General features: G+C 65.1%; 1 protein-coding gene across 4 annotated transcripts in view; it reads left to right on the forward strand.

Annotated features, from left to right (window-relative positions):
• Window positions 1–2593: 2593 nt before the first annotated feature.
• AHDC1 (AT-hook DNA binding motif containing 1) overlaps window positions 2594–23091 on the forward strand; it is a 57166-nt gene continuing 36668 nt past the window's right edge. The window contains exons 1-2 of one of the 4 annotated variants that reach the window (XM_075114532.1): window positions 2594–2814; window positions 3334–3454. In XM_075114532.1, the coding sequence (XP_074970633.1) occupies window positions 2665–2814; window positions 3334–3454 (271 nt within the window). In that variant the 5' untranslated portion in view covers window positions 2594–2664. The other 3 variants (XM_075114535.1, XM_075114534.1, XM_075114536.1) reach the window with 3 other exon arrangements.

The following is a 23091-nucleotide window of genomic DNA, read 5'->3' on the forward strand; positions in this document are numbered from 1 at the left end:
CTGGGGAGCCAGTGGCTTTCAGGGTGCCGACTGCCACCGCCACCCAGCCAAAGCCAACCTGAGCTTTCAGGGGACAAACTCAGGCAGGTGACCCGCTGGCCTGGGCCTCGGAAGGGTGGTGGCGAGCAGAGCCTTCGCCCCCCGGGCTTTTGGGGGAGGTAAGGGGGGGGTCAGACTCCCGGGGCAGCCGCCCACGGGGTGCAGGGACACGGGCTGAGAGCCGGGGACAGCGGTGGCCCCGGCTCGGTAAAGCAGCCACTAGATGGTAGCGTAAGTCCACGCCAACGCTGCTGACACAGCACTTGGCTGGGAGAGGGGACAGGGTGTCCGGGTGACCCGGGTGGCCCTGGGGACCCTCCCCCTCCACCCCCCTCCCCCGGTAAAAAAAGATGCAGGTGGTGCTGAGCACCCACGGAGTTGTGACACGGGTGGTGTGGGCATGGGTCCCCCGCCCCAATGCTGCCTGCCATGGCCGGGAGCTGCCCGTGCCCACCAGTGGCTCTCTGAACCCGGGGGCAAGGGGAGGACCCCCCTCCCAAACCCAGCAAGTACATCTCCCCACCTTCAGCCCCAAAGCCAAACCACCCCATAGAGCTGAGCTGGGGACAACTGCGGGGTGCAAGCCTGACTTGAGAGGGGACAAACCCAGGCCTGGGGACAAGCAGGGTGACCCACGAGGCACCCAGCTCAGGGTGGGGGTGCTGGGTACTCCCGGGGGGCCTGGCAGGGCCAGAGCAGGGACCCTGCTGCAAAGTGCCTCGCTTTGCTCCTTATCCCGGCTCCCAGCCCTGCCGAGGGCTCCTTGCCAGACTGATATATATATTTTATGATAACTATAGAGATGCACTTCAAACCTGACAAAGGACTTTGACAGTTTTAAGCATCTCTTTGATTAATACATGACCTTTTAATGCTTCGGATTAAATTAATAAATCTTTTACATTCTAACCCATTCTGCTTGCAATGTAATGCTTTTTTGCACGACCTCCTTCTCTCCCTGCCCGTGCAGGACAGCTGACCCGTCCCTCCGTCCTGCTCCCCCAGTGCACACGCAGGTACAGCAATCCACAGCCTTGCAATATTCATAGGGCACAAAGCCCTGCAAGGCGAGAAGGGAGGGATCCTCCTCGTTTTTTGAACCGTCCCTAAAAATAGCAAGAAAATTCAAAGCTGACATTCAGGGCGAGGGGACGAGGAAGCCTGCAAAGTTGCTCACTCAGCCACCAGCAATTGCAGCGATCCTGTCTGCGTGTGCAGATTCCTCTGCTGACCGGGCTGAAGCCCAGGCCTCCTCTCCGCACTGCTTCCAGGAGCGATGCAGACCTGTCCCCATCCTTATCCAGGGTGTGCAGAGCTCAGCCAGTCCCCGACCCATCCCCGTCAATCCCACTGGGGCGCACGGAGCCCGTGGACGGGGCTGCCGTCTTTTCGGGTGCAGTAGGTCCCCACTGGACGACAACTCTCAGCAAAGACCTCGGCTCACCAGTTCATCCCAGTCCAACGGTGAAGCTGGGGTGCCCAGCGCGTAGCCTGAGCGCAGCTTCGCTCCTCGCTGCCTGTTGATCCAGAGACAAGCGTCAAACCTCAACCAGCACCACGCAAGCAAGGCGGAGGGCTGCTGTAAAGCCAGGTGCTGTGTCTCTCCCTGCACCCATGTGTTATTTCATCGATGACTCACGTGTTATTAGCAGCCAAGCAATATTCCCAATTCCCTGGAGTTAACCCTTCACTCGTCACTCACAAAAACACAATGTCATAACAAACATGACTGGTATTATCTACTTTAATTATATTGTATCTACCCGGCTCTGGGAACATTAACATTGGCGGAGACTTGGAGGGAAGGAGCTCGAGAGATGCTCGATGGAGACATGGGGAGGGAGGTCACGGGGTGCTCAGGGAGCTGGGGGGCAGCTCCCTACTCTGCCACCGCTGTCCCAAAGGGCCTTGGTCACCACCTGCCCCTCTGGCATCTCCTCTGGGATGCGGCCGAGAGGGGGACACGGTGTCGTACCCCAAAGTGCAGGGTGTTACCAAACAGCGGGGAAGTTTCCAGGCCCCAGACAGAGCTTTTGCTTAAAAAAAAGAAATTAATTAAAAGTGGGTGGAAAATAAGTAAGGGGGGGTGTGTGCTTGGGTGGCTCGGGTTGGGGGTGGTGGTACATGAGGGCACGGGGGTGCTGAGCCGGGGAGGGTGATGAAGTGCAGATGTGCACCCTGGATGGTGGAGGGGAGGTGCGGGGGGTGCCCCCCCCCACCTTCAACCTTGCATCCTCAAGGAGGGGGGTGCGCAGTGCGGGTGCAACCCGGGAGAGGGCAGCAATGCCCTGCGCATCCCACTGGGACCTCGGGGGGGGCATCCCGCGGGGGGGGGGGGCAAACTACCGAAGGTGGTTTGCCCCCCCCCCCGGGGTGCCTCCCCCTCTAAGTATCCCCCTCCCCAAGCAGCAGGGAATGGAGGCGCGCCCGTTTGCGCCCCTCCCTGCGCGCTTCGCAACGGCGGGGAGGAGAAAGAGGGGCGGAGGGGGGGGGGGAGGAAAAGAAGGAGGGGGAAAAAAAAATAAAAAAAAAAAGGGGGTGTGTGTGCGTGTGTGTGTGGTGGAAAGGAAGGACTACAAGGCCCGGCATGCCCCGGCGGTGCTGCACGGCTCCCCGGGGTGCCGGATGCTGGCCGTGCCGCTGACAGCGGAGCGAAACGGAGCCGCGGTCCCCGCCGCGACCGGAGAGAGGAGAGAGAGGGGCAGGGCGCGCCTCGCCGCCGGCTCCGCTCCCCCCCTTTTATCCCAGCCCCCACAAAGCCGGGAGCGGCAGAAGGCAAGAGAGAGGGGGGAGGAGGTGGAGGAGGAGGAGGAGGAGGAGGAGGAGGAGGAGGAGGAGGAGGAGGAGGAGGAGGGAGAGGAGGGAGGAGGAGGAGGAGGAGGAGGAGGAGGAGGAGGAGGAGGAAGGGGGGAGGCAGCGGCAAGCCAGGGCTCTGCTGCGCTGTGTCTTTCTTTGCTTTCCGCAGGCGGCGAGCGGCGGAGGCGCAGAGGGGAGGTCGGTTCCCCTCCGCCTCCCGCTCCGCTGCCTTTTGTGTGTGTGAGAGGCGAAGGGGGGGGAGGAAAAAAATAGAGGAGAGGAAAAAAAAAAAATAGAGGGAAAAAAAAAAAGCTAAGCGGCAGAGGGGAGAGAAAAGCCCGGAAAAAAAATAAAATAGAGGGGTGGAGGGGGGGAAGAGGGAAGGAGGAAAGCGGAGAGGAAAGAGCAGGCAGGGGTCGGAGGAGGGGGCGGGCTGGCAGGAGCGGAGTTGCCTGGGGAGAATGTGAGCAGGAGGCGCTGGAAATGCTCTCGTTGAAGGTGGCGAGCGGTGCCGAGGGCTCCGGGACCCCCGCGGCCGGTCAGGAGGCAGCCCCGCCGGACGGCAGGAGCCTCCCCAAGCGGGCGGGCTCCGAGGGGCTCGGAGCGCAGCAGCCGGCGGGTGAGTACCGGGGACAACCCCCCCCCCCCTTTTTGTGTGGGGCTGGGAGGTGGGGAGTGGGGGGGTGGGGGGTGGAGGACACGCGGGACACCCCCATGGGGCAGAGCGGGGAGGGGGGGGGGAGGGAGGAGGCGGCGTGTGTCCCCCCCCGTGTCGTCCCCCCCCCCCGCGTCCCCTCCGCTGAAGTTGCGCGGCGAGTTGGTGCCAAATTGCAGGAGTTTAATGGCACTTGGGGCGGGGAGGGGCGTGCGGGGGGGGGGGGCCGTGGCGAGCCCCCGACGGGGAGGGGGGGCGATCTCCACGAGTTGGGCCGCCTCCCCCTGGCCGGCCCCCCCCCTTTCCCTCCGCTCCAACCCCCCCACCCCCCCCCCCCCGCGGTTGCGAGCGCTGAGTGACAGCTGTCAGAGCCGGCTCCGTCCGCTAGAAGGCAGGCCGCCGCCGGAGCCGAGCGTGTCAACAGCGTTTGGGGTTAGCCGGGCTTCCCGGGGGACGTGGGGGGCCCCCCCGGGGCAAAGCATCCCACCCCCCCGCTTCCCCTGGCGGCCGGGCCCTGGGGAGCGGCGGGCTGACCCGCGGGGGACAGCCCCGGAGGGGTGTGGGGGGTGTGGGGTGGGTGGTTGGGTGGGGGGCTCACCCCAGCCCCGCCGGCGAAGTTGCGTGGTCCGCGGCGCGGGGTTCGGTGAGCTGTTGTCGCTTCGGTGCCTGTCATCCCCCCCACTCTGATTTGTTTTTATCGATCAGCTGATTTAAATCCACCCCCCACCCACCCACCCACCCGCCGCGGCCCCTCGGTGCTTGCAATGGGGACCACGGGGGACCGGCGGCTTTGGCGCGGGTCAGGAGTCACCCCACGGGGTCACGCTAACGCTGGACCCTCTGCCCACCCTGGGGACGTGTTTCGTGTCCCCAAGGCCAGGGCAGGTGGAGACACCTGGGTCCCCGCTTGTTTACATGCTGGGGGGACGACGACGTGGCCCTGGCTGCAACCAGGTGGCCTCGTGCATCCAGCCCCTTTGCCCGTGGCTACCGGAATGGCCACCAAAAGCCACGGGCTGGGCTCATTGTGTGCCACTGCGAGCCCCGGCGCTCGGTGAAGTCGCTCCAGATTTATCCTGGCATGACAGAGAGCAGAAGCGAAGCCCCCCCCCGGGGGCGACGGGCGCAGATCCTGCCCCGCTCGCTTCTCGCCCCAGACACCAAGTGGGCGCTGGGGGCGCATCGTCTGAATCGGGGGCCCCCCCCACAAGCTTTCCCCCCTTTCCTCGCCCCCCCCTCCCCCCCAGGTGTCCCCTTACACTGGCTTCTCCTGCTGGGCTGAGGAATTTGCAGGGGAGGGTGGTGGTGGTGGTGGTGGGGAAGGGGGGGGGGGGAAGAGGAGGGCGGGTGGGGGGGCTGGAGAAGGGATGGCGTGGCGCCAAATTCCGCTCTGCCATGTCTCTGTAACCTGAATAGGCCAACTCCATCCCCGGTGCGAGTCCCCCGGGGGCTCCGCCGCCGCGCTCCGATGCAGTCAGGCGGGTGGTGGCTTTTGCCCGGCCGCCAACCTTCCCCCCACCACCCTTCCCCGTAAGCCACGGTCCGGTTCCTTCCCTCTGCCGTCCGGCGAGCGGACGCCGGCCAGAGCCACCGCGCACCCGCCGGGAGCTGATCTGGCGGGAGGTGGAGGTGGCCGGGGTTTTGGGTGGAGTGCTGGGGGGGTGAAGAGGCGAAGGGTTGGCACTGTGGCGGGGACGGGGTAGCCAAGGACACGCCGGGAGCGGGGTGGCCGGTGGAGGAGAAGCGATGGAAGCCTGTGGAAGGTTACGGGAAGCCTGGGGGGGCCGGCGCTGCCCTGGCCTCCTTAGAGGAGGCAGCAGAGACCCGGGGCAGGCTATTTCTGCTGAGATCCCGAGGAAAGCTCTGGGAGAATTGTGGGCTTCTATAAATAGTGTGTGTCAGCCGAGTGGAAACAGGGCCTTGAAATGCTCCTGCTATTCTCCCGAGTGCTTGGAACCAGCTCTTGGTAAACAGGGCAGCGGTGGGGAGGGCTGTTTCCTTCTTCCGGGCTCGTTAATGGGAGCGTGGTGGGGGGGAGCAGGAGGGACGGAGAAGGGGGGGGGTGAATTTTGCCTGGTTATAGGGCAGGGCTCCCCCCTGGCTGGATGCTGGGCTGTGGCCGGGCTGCCCGGATGCGGGATGGCCCCTAAATGCGTCGCAGATGTCCCCCCCCTTCCTCCGTCCCCTCCCCAGCCCCGCCGCCCACCAAAACTTCGGAGCTGGGATGCGCTGTGCGGTGCGGCCGCGGTCCTCGGGGAGCCGGCAATACCGGGGGCGGTTCTCAGGGCGCAAGGGCTCGGCTGGCCGGGAGATGCTCTGCAGGCCCCCTCCGCTCGCCGGCATGGGGGTCCGCGGGGTTGCAGTCTGGTTCTCCTGCTCTGCGCCGCATGTCCGTCTGTCTGGGCTGGAGTTGTTCCTGCTCTGCCTCAGGGGCAGAGCCATGAGCGATGCCTTGGCTCGGCGCGTGTGCTGGAGGGCAGGTATTTGGTCCTGTGGGACCTTTCCCAGGCACACCCAGACACCGGGGACATCCTCCCTCGTGGTCCTTTGCATGCAGAGGGGATGCGGTGACATGTGCCCAGGGCGTTTGCTTGGCTCTGGGGTGCATCCTGACGGTCCCACAGTGGGTTTCGGCTTCGCGCAAGGACCCGGCATCATGCATGGCGTCGCTTCCCCTTGCACCCGCGCCCTGATATTTTCCTCTGTGCCACAAATGGTGGCTCAAAAGGTGTGTTACTATTATTTTTCCTTCAAAATAACACAGAGGGGAAACAAACAGGGTGCCACTAGGGTGCCCGCCGTGAGTTTTTAAGGTGATGTACGACAGGCAGCGCGGCGAGAGGAATCTGGCGCGCTCGCGGTGGGATTTGGCGTTGCAAATCGAAGCAGCTGGGAGTTCACTGAGGTGTCGCGGGGCTGGGGAGCTCGCCCTGGCCCCGTGGGCTGGCTGACCTGGGCAAAGGCTGGGGTGCTCAGTGCCGGCGCAGCGGAGCGTGCCGCTCTGCGTGGGTGGGAAGGGGTGAGCGCCAGTCCGTTTTTTTTTTTTTCTCTCCATCTTTTTTTTTTTTTCCCCTATTTTTCCTTTTTTTTCCTCTTTTTTTTTTTTTTTTTTTCCCTCCCTCTCTGTGGGTTGAGCGTTGGGGCGACAGACAGGGAAAGTCTGAGCAATGGTCTCCGCGCTGGTGCTGTCTTCAATCACCGCGTCCCAGAATCCCTCGCTCTGGGCCTTCTAGGCACAAGGGCTTACAGCGAAAATCGGCAGCTGCAGCTGCGAGTGAAAGCACAAGAGCCCGGCTGGGTCTTTGGCATCGGCAGGAGAGCAAAAAGCTGGGGGAGGCGAGGAGGGAAAGGCGGGGGGGGAAATGTGCCCTGTGGTTTTTTTCCAGCCTTGCCACCGAGGGTTGTGTTTCAGAGCATCGGTTCCCGGGCGCGGGAAGAGGCGGGAGGGGGGGTGCAGAGCGATGCCTCCGGGGAGCTCATTAAAATCCGTCGGCTCCCCCCTTTTGCTGGCCGAGGGAGGCTGGATACGGAGGGGAAGGAGGGAGGGACGTGCTGGGAAGGAACATGTCTGCAAACCGGCTGCCCGGTGGGGACAGTTCCTGGCCCAGGCAGGAACGCTGCCCCGGGGGCTCACCTGTTGGAGCACGTAGGACGCCTGCGTGCCAGCGGGGCCGTGACAAGGGCGGGTGCGCGCCGCCATGCCGGGGACTCCCTCTGTGGCAGGGCGAAGCCCCCCCCGGAGACATCGAGCTGGGCTGGGAGGTGTGATGAGCTGCCGTGGTGCAGGGGAGGGGGGCTGCGGCGGATGGGTGTGGGGGGGTGCTTGCGCAGGGGTGCAGGGGGTCAGTGGGGTGCAGGCAGGCAGGAGGCGGTGTTAGCGGGAGGCATCGGCACGTGCACTGGCAGGGTTTGGTGCACAGGGATGGGGCTGGCATGTGGAGCCGGGGGGCGAAGGTGGGTCTGAGCAGGTGCTGGCAGGGGACACACCACCGTGGTGAAAACGCCTCTGTCCCCTCCTTGGTGAAGGGGACGGGGACAGACTGCGGCGGGGACCCCCCCTCCTCGTGCCGAAGCCCACCCCGCGCAGGCGTGCACGCGGGCGAGCGCTGATGCAGCCTGGCCTGGCGCGATGCGGGGAGACGGGGGAGCGGCGAAATGTGGTATTGATCCTCTCGGAGGGAGAGCGAAGCAGTTCTGGCATCCGCCAGCTTCAACCTCTGCCCTTCCCGCTGCTAAACGAGCTCCAGGCGGAGGGAGCAGCATCCCATCCCATCCCCGTGCCGCTGCCGCCGCTGCCCCCGGGGCCCCGAGCCCCGCGCACGCTCTTCGCCTCCTGCTGACTTCAGCGCATCGGCTTGGGCTCAGCGCCTGTACATTCCTCGCAAAACCTGGGCCTAAAATATCTGGAGGAGGACGGAGCGCCTTGGGCGAGGGAGATGAGCTCTTCAGCTGCGGGAAAGAGCTCGGCTGCTCAGCTGGAGGCAACGGGGCCGCCCTGCTCCCCGCCAGCTGCCGGCCCCACCGGCCCCCCGGGAATTCGCCGGGAATAAATCTCGCCGGGCGAACTCGGTGGCTTGGTTTGGGATGGATGTGCCCGAGCAGGGGCAGGGGCAGGAGGGGAGTGTGGCAACCCATGCCTCGCGAGCTGAGCGGCATGGGAGCAGGGTGGCAGAGGGAGCAGGGCGGCAGGGAGCGGGTGACATGGGAGCAGGGTGGCAGGGAGCAAGCTGGGGCTGGGTGGCTGAGGAGGGACAATAAATGCTGAGAGGGAGGCGCTAGGCGGGAGCTGTGTGAGAACCAGTTTGCGAGGTCCAGATTGGCAGCAGATCCTGAACCAGGAGGAGCTGAGCATCCATACGGCCCCTGCCGAGATCAGACGAGACGACAGCGACTCGGTTTGGGGGAAGAAATTGGAGGCGGGGGAAGCTTTTTTGCTGAAATGAAATTTGAACCCCAAAGTGGGAGGGAAGTGGAGGTGGGGGGCACGGCTCTCTCCACATGGTTATTACTGCTGTTTTCCACCCAGCTGAAAGGAGAATGTAGCTTAATATGGACCCGCGGGGAGGAGAAGCGATCGGGAACGGGGATTTGTCAGGAGGGAGCTGGGAAACAGCGAGACAGACGTAGAGGTGAGAGTGGCCAGCGCATTGCCCAGGGAGGTGTTTGCAGCCCGGCAGGAGAGGACGGAGCTGGGCTGGAACAAGGCGCTATTGTTCTTGGCGAGCGGGGGGCCGGCCCGCGGCCCCCCCAGACCTGCAGAGCTGGCGCAGATGCGGGAAAGGTTTTTGGGACCAGTTTTCCTGGTGGATTGCCGGCTGGGGAGTGGGAAGAGCTTGGGATGTTGGGGTGCACCAAAAGGACCGGCCGAAACGCCGGGGGAGGCGAAGGGGCGGCGTGCCAGGGCCTGGCGGGCGGGCGGGGGGTGATGGCAGGTGAGCTGGGGAGAGGGCAGGGGTGTGACGGGGGAGTTTGGAACAGCGAGCGGGAGGGTGGGGATGGCGGAGCGGGGATTCGGCAGCCGGGGGATGGCATGGGGACAGGGCTGTGCGAGCGGTGGCAGGGCAAAGCCTGGTGTCCTTTGGCTGGCAGGCGCGGTGGCTCCTCCTCGACGCATGCACAGGGCTGGGGAGGGCGAACCAGAGGGGCTTTTCCCCTTGCTGGCCTGGGGACCCCCGCTACCCCACAGTCCAGGTCCTGCTGCAATCCCCTCCCAGCAGCCCCTAGCCCATTGCCACCACCCCGCGTGTCCCCTCGGTCCCTTGCCCCAGCACTGCCATCGCCGCCCTTGGCACGCTGCCGCTGCCGTTGGCGTCTCGCGTTCTGCCCCAGCACCGGCCACGGAGGCGTTGGCAAGAGCAGCGGCCCCGTCCCGCTGCTGGCATCAGCTGCCGTGTTGCCGCAGATGCTGGCTGTCCTCCGGGCCACGCTGGTGCTTGGGGACACCCCAGGGTGCTGGTGAGTCATGGAGGGACTGGAGGAGAAGGAGCAGGAGGAGGAAGAGGGAGAGACTGCAGCCCCATGGGTCTGGGGGCTGCGGCCAGGGAGGAGGCAGTGAGGCAGGGGCCAGCTTTTACATGGCTCAGGGTGAAACTGAGCTTGTCCCAGCCCTCCTTAGGCTCCCTCTTCTGTGGTGGGGGGCCAGCCTTGTCCCACCCCCAGCCCAGCTGGAAAGGAGAGAACCCCCTCCGCCCCCCAGTGCAGCCCTGGCATTTGGTCCCCATCCCCCTCCAGTTCCCACCTTCTCTGATGCTTCAAAAGCAGCGATGCCCTAAAGGCAGCAGAAGCACCTTAGCAAGTGCACACTAAATATTTGAACATGCATGGGTGGCTTTGGGCTCACTGCTGCTCTTGCCCTTTCCCAGACCCTTCCCCGGCATCTGCCTCTCTGGAGCCCCCAAATCTGGGGGGTACCCACAGGGGCTTCTCCTCTCCTCCAGGACAGGGGTGTAATATTTGCTCGGCAGCTCTCGCTCTGAATTATTTGCTCCGCTCCAACCGAGCGAGCGTGGTGCTCGGCATCGCCGTGCCACCACGGGTGTGTGTCATCGTGTGTGTCCCCCCCCCCTCCAGCCCACCCGCTGCCAGCCCCGGCTGCACGTGGTGGTACCGTGTCATCTGCGCGACGCCCGCCTCCCCATCCTTCATCCCCACGCCCTCCCCTCCTCTTCCTCCCAGCCTCAGCACCCTGCAGCCGGGCCGGGTGCCCGTCAGGGCGGGGGGAACAGCGTTCCCCTCCCCTCCCCGGCATTCCTTGGGAGTGAAACACAAGAGCTGGCAGGGCACTCCTGCTTTCTCTGGCCTCCGCTCCTCCGGTGCCTGAACAAAGCCCTCCTGCCTCTCCCGGGAACCCAGGGTTTGAAACAGGAGAGGTGGCTGGTGCTGTGTGGCAAGGCGAAATGTCCTCCTCCAGCCTATTTTGGGTTTCTAGGGTGGGTGGGGGACAGAGGCGGGCACGGTCCCCACAGGAGGCAGCTTGGGACGGGGTATTCCAGCTGGAGCTGCCCCCCGTGGGGACCGTGCCCGCCCCGTGGCATCCTCCCGAGCCTGGGAGATGCCGGAGGGCTGGCCGCTGGCCCTTGGCTGGGCTTTGCGTCCCCGCCATCTCACTGCCATCGTATTGCTATGGAAACTGAGCCCCGGAGAGGACCGGTTCAACCCCAGTTCGGTCCTAGTTTGGCCCCAGTTCTCATGCACAATCTATCCCTGGCAATACAGGTCGGTGTATCCGGACCAGCTTCGCCCCTTCATCCTGTGATCCGGGATGATGCATCCCAGAGGGAGCACGCGCTCCGGCCCCCGGCTGCCTTCCCAAAGTCCGACACCCCCCTCTTTGCAGAACAAAGCCCCCCCCTCTCCCCACCGCCCCCGGTGAAACAGGCCCCTGTCAGAGCGCAGTCCCCGACAGCGAAGGTTATTTTAATGGATGCATTACTTTAAACGAACCCTCCGCCATCTGTTCCACCCCCTAATTACGCATGCAAAAAAAGCCCATCTCACAGCCAGCGCAGGAGAAAGTAAAGATATAAGTGATTTAAATGCATGTATCCGCAGCTCCGCCGGCAGCTGGGCTGGGCTGCGCTCCTCGCCTTCCTCCCGGCTGCCAGGCGAGCCGGGCAAGTTGCAGGCAAGAAGGCAGAGGGATGGTTCTCCTGGGTCCGGCAGCTGCCCAGAGGGTGACGGTGGACAGTGGGTGCAGGCAGGGGTTGGAATTTGGTGGCTGCATCCCCCGCCCTCCCCGTTGCCTTTCCCCGCCGCCCCCCTGAAGGTTAGCTCTGCCTGGCGGCTGCCAGCCTCGGCGTGGCGGCGGCTGAGCCTTCAAAGCGCGGGGACATGCCGTCGTCCCCGGGCTGCCGCGGTGCATGGCGGGGCTTTGGGGGGGAGCACCCCCGGCTTGGCCGGGTTCCTCGCCCTGCCGCCGTTTGGTGGCGGCTCGCACGGGCAGGGGGTCCTGCAGTGCCGGCTCTGGGTGTGCGCAGCCCCTGGGTGACACTGGGGTCCTTGTCCCCTGGGAGAGAGGCTGGGGAGGGGGCTGTGCTCAGGGGTGCAGCAGCTGCGTTTCCATAAGCCATCCCAAAACGCAGGGATCCCGGACCCTGAGCGTCCCTGGATGATGTTTGACCCTGGGGGGGTCTGTCCTTCGGGGCTGCAGAGGGTGAAAGCAGGGTGGGGGGATGTGAACAAGCCTCCCCCAGGAGAGGCAGAGCCCATAGGTGTTTGAAAAAACCCATTTTTGAAGTCAGCCTCCTGGTTTGGGGAGCCCCAGCCAAGGGTGGGCCGGGGCTGTGGTGCAGGGGGCTGCGTCTGGCCGCCGTCCGCAGGGCTGCCCCAGCGTGACTCAGTTTCCCCCATCCCCGGAGCAAACCGTCTCCTTGTGCCACCGCCCATGGGGCTGGGATGGGTGACTGGCGTGGCTTTGGGTGACCTCATGGTGACAATGCAGGACCGCGACCACCATAGCAGGGCCACCGCCTGGCACTGGAGCCAGCGGCGGTCCTGGGTGCCGGCGTCCCCCCCTCTCCCTCCGTCTCCCTCTCTCCGTGCCTGACTGCAGCAGATGCGCCAGCTCTGCAGGAAGAGGGAATTAAGTTGGGCTGGAGGAATTTTAAAGATTGCTGCAGGCCTGAGGGTCTTAGATCCCCCCGCGGAGATGGGCAGTCATGCAGAATTAATCCTATCGGCAGCCTGGCTCGGCTTCAGCCGGTGCAGAGCTCCAGGAGAGCGCGAGGGAGTGCGGGGGGCGATGCTGGGGGCGGCTGAGCGAGCCCCGGCGCCTCTCAGCGTCGATGGGAAATTAATAATGAAAAATTAAAAGCCCCAACTCAGCCTTCCCCCCCCGCCCCACCAACCCGGAGGTGGGACTCGTGGGGGGGGAGGAGGCGGGAGGATTCTGCAAGGCTTAAGGAAAACCTGTTTGCCGTAGCAAACGGAGCCCGGTGGCGTGAGAAAACGCCGGGGCCGCATACTGCTCTTGGTGAACGGTGCTGTGGTACAGCCAGAGCTCTGCCCTGTGCCGTGGTGGGGGGCTGGCGGGGTCTTGGGTGGGGTCACCCCTTTGCTGCCATCACCCAAACCCATCTGCAACAGGCTCATGCGGTGGCAGGAGGCAGCTTGGAGTGCCGCACTGGTGCAGGGGACACGGGGACACACTGGATGTCCCCGTGTGCTGCACCAGCCACGCGCCACGTCCAAGGGGATGCCAGGGTGGCATCTGGGCACCCCGTGGTTCCGCCAGCCCCATGGGCAGCCTCGTCCCCATTGTCCCTCCTGGCCCCCACGGCTGCGGTGCCACTGTGCCAGCGGGCTCGGTGGCTGCGTGACGCCGGGCAGGGTGGCCCGCGAGGGCTCTGCAGCTGCTGCTGAGCCCTCTGCTCCTCCGGTTTATAAATAATGCAGCACCGAGGCGTGTTGGCAGCACCGCGCACACGCCTGCAGCCCAGGCATGGCAGCAAGCGCTTCGGGGGCGAGCGGCGGGTACCGTCACCCTGTCTGGGTGACACTGGGCCATGCCACCCCGGCAGGGAGGAGGCGAACCCCAATGTCCCTGCGCCCCCTTGCTCCCCACGCCATCCCCCAGCCCCACATGCCCGGAGTGGGTGGTAGCGGTGGCGAGTGCCCACGGTGACCCCACGCACAGGGACGTCCCCGCGCCTCGTGGCGGTGGCGCCGATGGCGGCGCGCAGCTTGCACGGTTGCCATGACGATGTGCCGGCACTAACGAACCCGAGTAAACATTAACGAGGGAGAGCCCCACGCGGGTGGGAGGGTGGGGGGCCGCAGCGCTCAGGCCTGAGGACCCAGGAGTCCTGCAGAACTGGGTGCTGGGGTGGGGGTCATGGGATTGTCCGTTGTGTCTTAGGGTGCACCCAGGAGCATCGCCCCGGATGCCTGGGTCTGCTCTAGGTGTTGTATGAGGCTGTGCTTTAATGGCCAGACTGGGAGCTCTGGGTGCTGGGCAAGGTCCTTGGGGGCCGGGCATCTGGGTCCCTTTCCCAGCTCGGGGTCACACACAGTGGGAAGGTCCTGATCCCGAGGACCCAGGGGTCCTGTCCTGCCTCCACGCCGGCATGGCACCGCTATCCAGCACTGGCCACCATCGCCCTCTCTGTGCAGCACCCATGGGTGCAGGCGTCGGGGGAGGGGGATGCAGCCATCGCTGGGTGCCCCCCGGGGCTGGCAGAGAGCTCGGGCACTCCTGGCAGCAGCTGCCACGCAGCCCTGCCACCACCACTGCCTGCAGTTGTCACCATGACTCAACTCCCCGCATCCCTCCCTTTCCCCTGGCCATGCTGGCGCGGGGACCCACACCGTGGTTTGGGTGGGGGTCAGGGTGGGGGAGGGTCAGCCCTCCACCAGCAGCCCCACCATGCCCAAGGTCCCCTCCAGCATTTAATGGTGCTGCAGCTCATTAAACAGAGGTGCAGGTGCCCTGGGTACCTTCCTCCTCCCGGAGGGCTCCTAATGAGCGGCCGCTAACGAGCGCCTGCGCTCCCCACTCGCCTCCCCAGCCCTGGGAAAGAGGCTGATTGGCGAGCAGGCACCCGGGAGCGATGCCTGGGCTCCTTTCGGGGGCTTTAAGGGGTTGAGTGACCCCACGTCCACCGCCACTTTGCCATGCTGCGGACGTGGCCTTTGCACCGTGCACAAGGGTCCCATGTCACTGTCACCGTGCCGGTGCCGGAGATGGATGGTCCATCAGGTCGGTGCCGGGGAGTGCCGATGGCTCTTGCAGCCCTCGTGGCCCTGTTGTCTCTCACCCTGAGAGTGGAGGCCGACAGCATGGCAGCTCCCTGCCTGCAGCCTGCCTGAGCACCGTACCTGGGGAGAGGGCTGGCACCCCCCTCCCAGGCGTGCGCGGACGTGGCAGCACCGCGTCTCTCCCTGGCTCCTCGGTGCAGGGCTGCTGCAGGATGTGCGTCACGGGCACCTGGTGCCCCGTGCCTCAGTTTCCCCTCCTGGGGACACAGAGCCCTGGGGGCAGGAGCCGGGGCTGGGCGTGCACGTGGGGATGTGGGTTGAGGCTCCTGTTGGTCCCCTCAGCCCCATTTTTGTCCCTGTAGTCACATCGTACAAAGCCACTCGACCCCCTGGGAAGCCCTCCTTGGGTCTGTCTGTGCAGGGGGTTCGGCGGGGGTTAGTCAAGGGTCTGTGGCTCCCGTGAACCCCCAGAATAACCCAGTGATGCAGGTTAACTGATGCAGGGATCCAGGTCTGGGGGTACCCCAGAGGAGGTGGGCTGCATGGTGCCTGGCTTGGGGTGGGGGGTGCCCTTAGGCTCATCCCCCTCTTTCAGGGGTGCATGGGGGGGCAGCCCATCCCACACAGAGCCATCGATCCGCTCCGGGGCCGGGTCCCCCAGCTCCCTGCCGAAGGGAGCCCTAATCCTCCGTGACACGGTGCCCAGCTCCGCAGTGGCTAATTGCAGTGTCCCCAGCTGAGGATTACGGTTTAAAGCGGGGAAGGAGCAGCGGGAGCAGATGAGCTCCAGAGCAACAAAGCTCCCGTTTCCCTGCAAAGTGACTTTTATTAGGAGTATAATTAAAAGCTGACAGGAGGGGAAAATCACGGGGATGGTCGGGGCGAGGGATGAAGCCACCCGAAGGTCCCCGTGCCCCGCCAAGCGTCCGACCCGCCAGCCCCCAGCTCTGACCGCAGCGTTTCTGGCAGGGCAGGAGGCAGCGAGGTGCTGGGCTGGCGGAGGAAATCCAAACTCGGCCCCTATGAAAGGGGCTTTGTGTGCCCGGGAAGGAGCAGCCCTCCTCCTTTTTTCCCTCCTCCCTGGCCGCGGGGCCGCTTTCCCATCTGGGGGTGGCCTCACTGTGGGTGCTGGAGGGAAACTGAGGCACGGGGCAGCCCCATGGCCTCCTGTCCTGCTTGGGTTCCCGCAAGGGCTTTTCTCCATCGCTTCTACCCATGGCATTGGCAGGGGCCATGCGCTGTGGGTGAGCCGGTCCCCGGGGGCATGCTGGGCTCCCCCATGGGTGCCCCAAGAGGTGTCATCCCTGCAGGGTCCCTGGGGTGCCTCCTCCCTGCCAGGGCCATCCAAGGGAGCAGGGAGGGAACCATAGGGACAGAGGGATATCACGGGGACAGAGGAACATTTTCCCCAGTCCTTTTCATGCCACCATGATTGCTCTTTCCCCAGTGCTGCCGCCTGCCTCAGTTTCCCTTTCCCCCCTTGTGAGCGCCGTGGCTGCCATCCAGCATGGTGGGAGCCCAGATTGCCCTGGGGGGGGAGTTCAACCCGCGTTGATGACCCCGGGTGCCCTCGTGAACGCGGCTGAGGTCCCCTGGGAAGGGGACACATTGCAGCGCTGGATGTTTTGCAGATCCCTTGGCAGATGATCTCAGGAATGTCCCTCCCGTGCCGGTTGGGTCCCATTGCAGGGAGAAGGGTGGGTGCAGGCAGGGCCCCCGGCTGGGTGCTGGGCCACCAGCTGCCTTGCCCCGGCCCTGGCGGGCGGCGGGGGGCTTGTTCTCTGCCTGGACAGGAAGACGAATGAATTCCATTACGGGATCGCGATTTTATTCCACGTGTCAGGGAGCCTGAGATTAACTTGCTCACCAGGCTGTGACAAACCCAGACACCCGCGTGCGCGCACTTGGGCGCGGGGGCTTCACACGCTTGTCGGGCACGGAGCCACCTGAGACCCCAATGTGCCCCCCAGCGCAGGCAGGGCCGTGCCCATCCCCACTGGGGCCAGTTGGGAGCCCTCCCTGTGACTGGGGAGGCTGGCACCGGCCAAGACAGGGCCCTGGTGCTGCCACCGTGCTGTCCCCTGTTCTAGACGTCCTTTGGCCACCCAAGGATGCAGGTCTTGTAGCTGGGCGAGGTGTGAAGGATCCTCCCAGTACAGCTCCCCTGTAGCCCGGCACTGTGCCGGGAGGCTGCGTGCTGCCAAAAAATGGGCTGGGAGGAAGGTGGGAAGGGGTCCATGGGGATTTGGGGCGCCTGTCGCAGTGGCTGGCGGCGCTGGGGACACAGCAATGCCAGTGGACTGCTCTCATCTCACCCCAGCCGAGCAGCTGCCCACCCCAGGAGAGCGCGTCGGGGCCATGCATCCATGTCGAGGCTGCGCAGCCGCGTGCGCAAAGCCGTGCCGTGCCGTGCTGTGCCGTGCCGTGCCGCGGGGCTGGCTGCTCTCCCCTTGCCGCCCCCCCTGCGCGGGCGCAGGCAGCTGGCTCTGTTTGCTGGAGGCTTTGCACATTCCAGTTCGTGGGTCACTCGCCTTCGAAACCTCTCCGGGGACGGAGGCAGTTGGGAGCCGTAACAAACAACCCAAGGGCTCCGATGACGCCCGCGCCCGGCGCTGCCTGCCAGCACTGGGGCAGGGGGGGTCCTGGGAGACAGCCCCCCGCTTCCCTGGGGTGCTGTAAAGGAGCTTTGGGGTGATGCTGGGAGGTCCCAGTAAAAACGACTGGGGAAGGGGGACACGCCGAGTGGGTCTCTTTGCAGGACGCGGGAGTGTTGGCTTTTTGCGGAGCAGTGGTGTGCGCAGGAGGGATGCTGTGGTCCCCTCTGCTTATGGGGTGTCAGGGCTGGGATGTGGAGGAGGGTTCTGGCAGTGGGGCATCCGCTGGGATCCATTTGGGGAAGGGTGAGGGAGCCGGCAGGGCACGGTGCAGGCAAGAGGGCGGCACAGGCAGCCCACAGCGAGCTTGGGGTGGCCGGGCTGGGGCTTGCTCAGGGCTGGTTAATGTGTCCAGGAATGTGCGTTGGAGCCGTCCTGGGGAGATCAAGGGTCCGGCGGAGCGGCGGGAGCGCAGCGTGGCTTGGGGGCTGCGGGGCCGCGCGCTGGGGAGGCCGAGCAGCACGGGGAAGGTCAGCCTTGGCCAGATGCAGCCACTCCACCCTCCTCCAGTGCTTTGCACATTAATGCAAATGCACTGGCCTGAGTGGTTCATTAGCAGCATGTGGAATGGAATAATGCATCCGCATCCCATTAGCCTAATGAAAAAAAGGGAGCCGGCACCTGGAACAAAGCTGCCGACTCTTGGCTAGTGCTCTGGCTCAGCCATGCTGGGCCGTGGGGGCCCCCCTTCCCTTCCCGCCCTTCCCCTCCCTTCCCTCCACCGCCCTGACTGTCCCCTGCCCAGTCCTCCGAGCATCCTCACACCCAGCGCCGCGTAAGGGGACACCATCCCCGGGGTGTCGCCATGGCGGGGTGCAGCCCCGGGGGGACTCCAGGATAGGCAGAGCCTGTACCAGCATCACCCCTCTGCATCCCAGGGCGGGGGGGGGACCCGAGTCGGGAGTGCCGCAGAGGCGCTGCCCGGGTGTCGGTGCCGGGCGGCGAGATGTCCCCATGTCCCTGGGGCTGGGAGCTCGGAGCCTGAAGGATTAGAGGAAACATTGCCAAACAAACCAGGCTGTGCCGGAACCAATTAGCCTCCAGCAGGCAGAGTTTCAGATGCTGTTATTTCTGCCTCTTCTCTTTTCTCTCCCTCCTTCTGTCTCCCCCTTTCCCCCTCCCCGGCCCTCCCCAGCCCCTCCTGCCCGCCCCCAGCATCTCTGCTCTCGCCATTCCTCTCCGTGTCGGAGCTTGTTTTGGGCACTGGCTCTGGAGTGAGTCATGCCGCGCGTAGGGGATTTTAAAAGCTTTCTGCTGTCGCTGGGAAGCCGGTTTGGGCTGCTCCGACGCTGGGGGTGGAGCGCAGTGCCTCGCAGACAGCCCTCGTCTGGGGAACCCAAAAAAATCCCCCACCTCGGCGCCCCGAAGCCCTGGGGTCCTGCGGGCCCCCCCTTGCCGGGGCCAGCTCGGTCACCCCAGCCAGCGGTTGAGTCACAGCCGAAACTTTCGAGCCGTTGGAGCTTCCTCCGTCGGGGCCCCTCTCCGAGGAAGTGGTCTGCCGGGGTGTCGAGCCCAGCGGGGCGGTTGCCCCGGGCCCCGGCGGGTGCAGCACGCAGGCGCGGGCAGCCAGCGCTGGAGGTTGAAGCGTGGGAGATTTTTTCCCCCCCCCTCGTTCTCCCTCCTTCTCTCCACCACCGCCTCCGCCAGCCCCGCTGCCAAACCTGGGGTGGAGGGGGCCCTTCGGCGACCCTCCTGCTGGTCCGCAGCTGGCCTCGGTCCCCCGTGTCCGTCCCCCCCCCCGCCCTTCATCCTCCTCCTCCTCCTCGCCTTGAGCTGTGCTGCTGAGGGACTGCAACTCCCGTGGATCAGGAGGAGATTTAGGTCAAGCGCTCGACTGAGTCGAAACAGCCATCTGTGTGCGGAGGAAACCGGCCACCCAGAGCCCCCGGCGCGGCTGGCCCCGGCACCGCCGCCAGGTCCCAGCACCGCCTGCACCCTCCGAGCCCTGCGGCCGGGCACGCAGGCTGCCTTTGTCTCCGGCAAGGAAAAAAAAAAAAGGCACCCAACGAATAAATAAATGGAGGGAAAAAATCCCCCTGCCCACCCCTTCCGCCACCCCCAGCTCTGCCATGGGCATCGCCGCTGAGCACCGGGAAGTTTGGCGCAGAGCAGCCGCGGCACGGCTCCAAGGTCGCCCTGACACGCCGCGGGAAGGTGTGTGCCCGGGGAGGGAGGCTGGCGTGAGCCGGGCTGGGGATGTGGGTGCCGAGGGCCAGAGCCGGCCCCGGGCGCCCGCGGTGCAGGCAAGGGAGGCAGGGCGGGAGGCGCAGGCAGGAGGGAGGCGCTGGCTGCCTGCCCGGAGCCCGGACTCCTGGGTTCCTGCAGGAACAGGGTGGAGCGGGAGGAGGCTGGGGAGCTGGTGTCATCCTGGCCGCAGCGGGAGGGAGCGTTTCCCTCCCCGGGAGGGTGGGGGGCTCCGCACGGACCACGAGGTGCAGAGCTGCTCCCCGCCTGCCGCCGTGCCTCAGTTTCCCCAGATGGGAAATCGCCTGCGGAGCAGCCGGGTGCTGACAGCGCGGCCAGGCACCCCGGCAAGGTGGGGAGCCCCAGATGCCCCTTCACACCCTGCGCTGGGGTGGGGGTGGCTACAGCCCCTCCTGCTCTCCACCTGCCGGCTTCTTCTCGCTTTCTCCATTTCCTTCCGGAGCCTTTTTTCGCTTGCCGGTGTCTCTTGTCGCTGCGCCTGTGCACACGCCCGTGCGCGCGGAGAGGAAACGCCACCGGTGCCGTGGGAGGGCCGGCGCACGCCGGACGCGACTTCCCGCCGTGGTCGGTTTGGCGCGCCCCAACCGTGCAACAAGTTGTGCCTGGTCTCGGGCCAGAGCCTGGCCAGGTGCAGGGATGCTCCCCGGCATCTCGCCCTGCCCACTGCCCGCTCGGTGCTCTGCCTGCGCCCCGCCGGGTCCCTCAGGAGCCCATCGGTCTGCCTGTCGTGCTTGGTAAGGAGCTTTGCCCGCAGCCTGTTCGCAGAGTAATCCCGCCTTGGCCGGGGGGATTATGCGTGGGGAGAGCAGTGGGGGGCCCGGAGCACCCAGCGGGTGCCAGCCAGCCTTTGGAGGTCAGGGTTTCCCTCGTCGCTGTGGGTTTTGGCCAGGAGGGTGACGGGGACACCCTTGCGCCGGAGCAGGTCACGTCAACTGGGGACCGCTGGTGTTCGCCGCCCGCTCACCCACAGCCAGGGGGCAAAGCAGAGAGGAGCCTGGTGTCTTTGTAGAGCCTCAGCGGGCAGAGGGCTGGCAGCCCTGCGCTGAGCCGCGCCGGGACCGGGGCCGGTGCTTCCCTCCGTCGGGACCGCCGCGAGCGTGCCTGCATCCTTCGCCTGCATCCCTCCCTCCCTGCGGCGCGCTGGCGTAGCAGCGTGCAGGCACGTGCGGGCAGCAGCGAGGCGAGGCAGCTGCGAGCGGGGACATGCAGGCAGCGTGCGGAGGAGGTGTCCGGCGTGGGGATGAGGGAGCTGGGCTTGGAGCTGGGCTTTGATTGGGGGTCCTGTTGCGGCTTCCCCATGGCCCCACATCCCCGGGGGGGCTTGGAGGGGGCTGGTGGATGCCGGGAGCTCAGCGGTTCTTTATGGTCTCAGAGGGCTCCATTAATTCTTTAAATATCCAGCCTTTCCAGGTGGGTTTTGTTGAAAATTAATTTCCGGAGCTATTTTAATTTTGCTGTATTTAATTTGCTGTTTATTTTAATTAATTAACGTCGGGAAAATCTCTTCTCCTGAGCATCCTGCAGCCGGCTGGGGTGGCTGCACCCGGGAGGCGAGAGCAGGGGGTGTCGTAGGCATGAGGGGCACCGGTGGGGAGGGTGCCCGGCTCCCACGATGCCCACCCAGCTCCGCCGCACCTGCGCCGACCTGCCCAGGCAAACAGGCTGTCGGCACCCACCCGCTCGCGGGGATGGGCCTGGGGAGGCAGCGAGCTGATTCTCTTCCCAGCTCCATCCCCAGCTCCGGGGCTCATCCCAGGGTTTGCTGCCGGCTCCCTGGGATGGTCGTTGCATCTCCCGGCTGGGAGACGGCTTGGGTACCGCGTGCAGTCACCTTCCTCCTCCTCCTCCCACTGACGGCTGGGGATCTGGGGGTCCAGCATCCATGGGGATGCAGCGTGTGGCGGTGCGACTGTGCCACCCCATGCCACACCATGCCACCCCATGCCATGCCAAGCAGCAGAGCCGTGGTTTTAAAGCCCAGAATGGAGCTGTTTTGACCCACACGCACACAGAGGGATGCAGGGCTGAGCTCAGCCTCATACTCCCATCCCCGCATCTCCCCCGGTGCTCGATGCTCCAGCTCCCGGGCTGGCTGGACCCCTGCGAGGGGGGGCCCTAGGGGAAGGTGGGTGAGGGGGGGAAGCGATGGAGCCGCCTTCCTCCAGATCAAGGCCTCTGGTCTCTTGCATGTCTAGACGCTGCCACACACACCTAATGTGGTTCTTGGCAGGAGCCGCGGCTGCTCTCTTGAGGTTAATTGCTGTGTGCGGAGCTCTGCAGACAGATAGCCCGGCTCCACGCTGCCCCCAGGACCCCCGCCTCGCCCAGCCCCTGCGTTGGCTGCAGCGCCCCAGGAATGCTCGGATGCCCCAGGGATGCTCGGACCCCTGCGGGGTAGGGAAGCAGATGGGGGATGCAAAGGAGGTGCTGCTGTGCCCAGACAGGCAGTTTGGGGTGCAGCACTGAGCAATGATGGGGGGGCCCTGGTTTTGGGGAGCAGGCAGGGATGGAGGAGGGGTGCTGGCGGCACTTTGCAAGGGGCAATGGCGGCCCCAGGGGCTTTGGAGCCGGAGCAGAAGAGTTAATGGCCTCTCCCTCGCCGGCTCAGCGCTGCTGCTGTCCTCCTCCCTGCTCTTGGCAAGGCGGCTGGGCCAGATAAGGGGAAGCACGATGGGGGGAGCCGGACAAAGGCAGAGCCTTATTCTGCCTGCGTGGTCGGATCCAGCCTCCGGAACAGGAGCCGGAGAGAGACGCGGCGGGGACAGGGGTGGGAAGAGCCATTTCATCCTCCGGCCCTGACATCTGGTGGAAAGCAGGGCCGGGGAGGGGGGAACTCCAAGGGTGCAGCAGGGATGAGCCCTGGGGCTCGGCTGGGTCCAGGCTCCTGGGGTGCCCAGAGGTCTTCAGGACCTGCAGGGAGCTCAGGGCAGCCAGGCACCAGCACCTTCCCGGGAGCACCACGGGCGAACGCTGTCGTAACGCCACGCTCGGAGCCGCCGGCACCTTGAGCCCAGTCCCTATATGGCCCCGTACATAGGACCAGCTTCCCCATGGGCAAACTTGCCTTGCCAGGCCCGTTGCTGACTCCTGCGTGCTGTTGTCGAGGCCGAGCAGTGCAGAGCAGGACTGGACATGGTGCATCCTGAGCTGGGAAGCAGATTGGGTCACCACAGAGACATCGCAAAGCATGACGTCCCCTCGGCTCACACATGGCCAGCACTGGTGTTGGGATCCAGGATCAGTCCTGTGTCCCAGGGCCTTGTGGGGGTGAGCCTGGACCTGCCCCGCACAGGATCCCTGGGGAACTGGGTGAAGGTTTCAGTCCGAGCTGTGTTTTGGTTTGGGGTTTCGTCATGTTTTCATGGCAGGGAATTTCCGTTCCTAACCAAAGACAAGAGAAAAAAAGAAAAGAAAAAAAAAAACCAAACAAAAAAAACCTGCGTTGAATTTTTGCCAAAAAAATGGGATGTTTCCATTCTTGTTTTGGCTTTTGGCAGCCCCAAACTGCAGCCAATGGAAGAAAATATCTGTGTGGAAATGCTGCTGGCCTCCTCCATGCAGCGCAATGGCTGTTTTGGGGCCGGCTGGGCTGGGAGCTGCTGTCCCCGCGGCCGGGCGGCTTCGTGGGGTTTTGGGTGCAGAGAGAGACTTTTGGCGTAAGGAGAAACTTGCAGAGAACGTGAGAAGGAGCATGGACCCTCCAGAGCGTGGTGTTGGCCACCGCTCCTGTGGTGCTCTCCCCGCGCCATGCTCGTTGCAGAGAACATTGCCATGAGAACGGGGTCGTTGTTTTGTGGGGAGCATCCGCACGAAGCAGGCGAGCGGCTGCAAGGTCACCGGTGGCACACGGAGCTTGCGGTTCCCACTTGTCCTTGCAGCGGGTCGCTCTCTCCTCCCCAGCTGGCGGCAGAGCCACGTTTGGCTCCACGCGTGCCGTGCAATGCCATGCTCCCGCCGTGCATCGCCTCCCCTCCCGGCATCACCCAGGCTCCCACCACCACCCTGCTTCGCTCCCCAGCTTTTGGGGGACCCTTGCTGGGGCTGCGA

The sequence above is a fragment of the Phalacrocorax aristotelis genome, chromosome 20, assembly GCF_949628215.1.
Source record: "Phalacrocorax aristotelis chromosome 20, bGulAri2.1, whole genome shotgun sequence".
Lineage (NCBI taxonomy): Eukaryota > Metazoa > Chordata > Aves > Suliformes > Phalacrocoracidae > Phalacrocorax > Phalacrocorax aristotelis.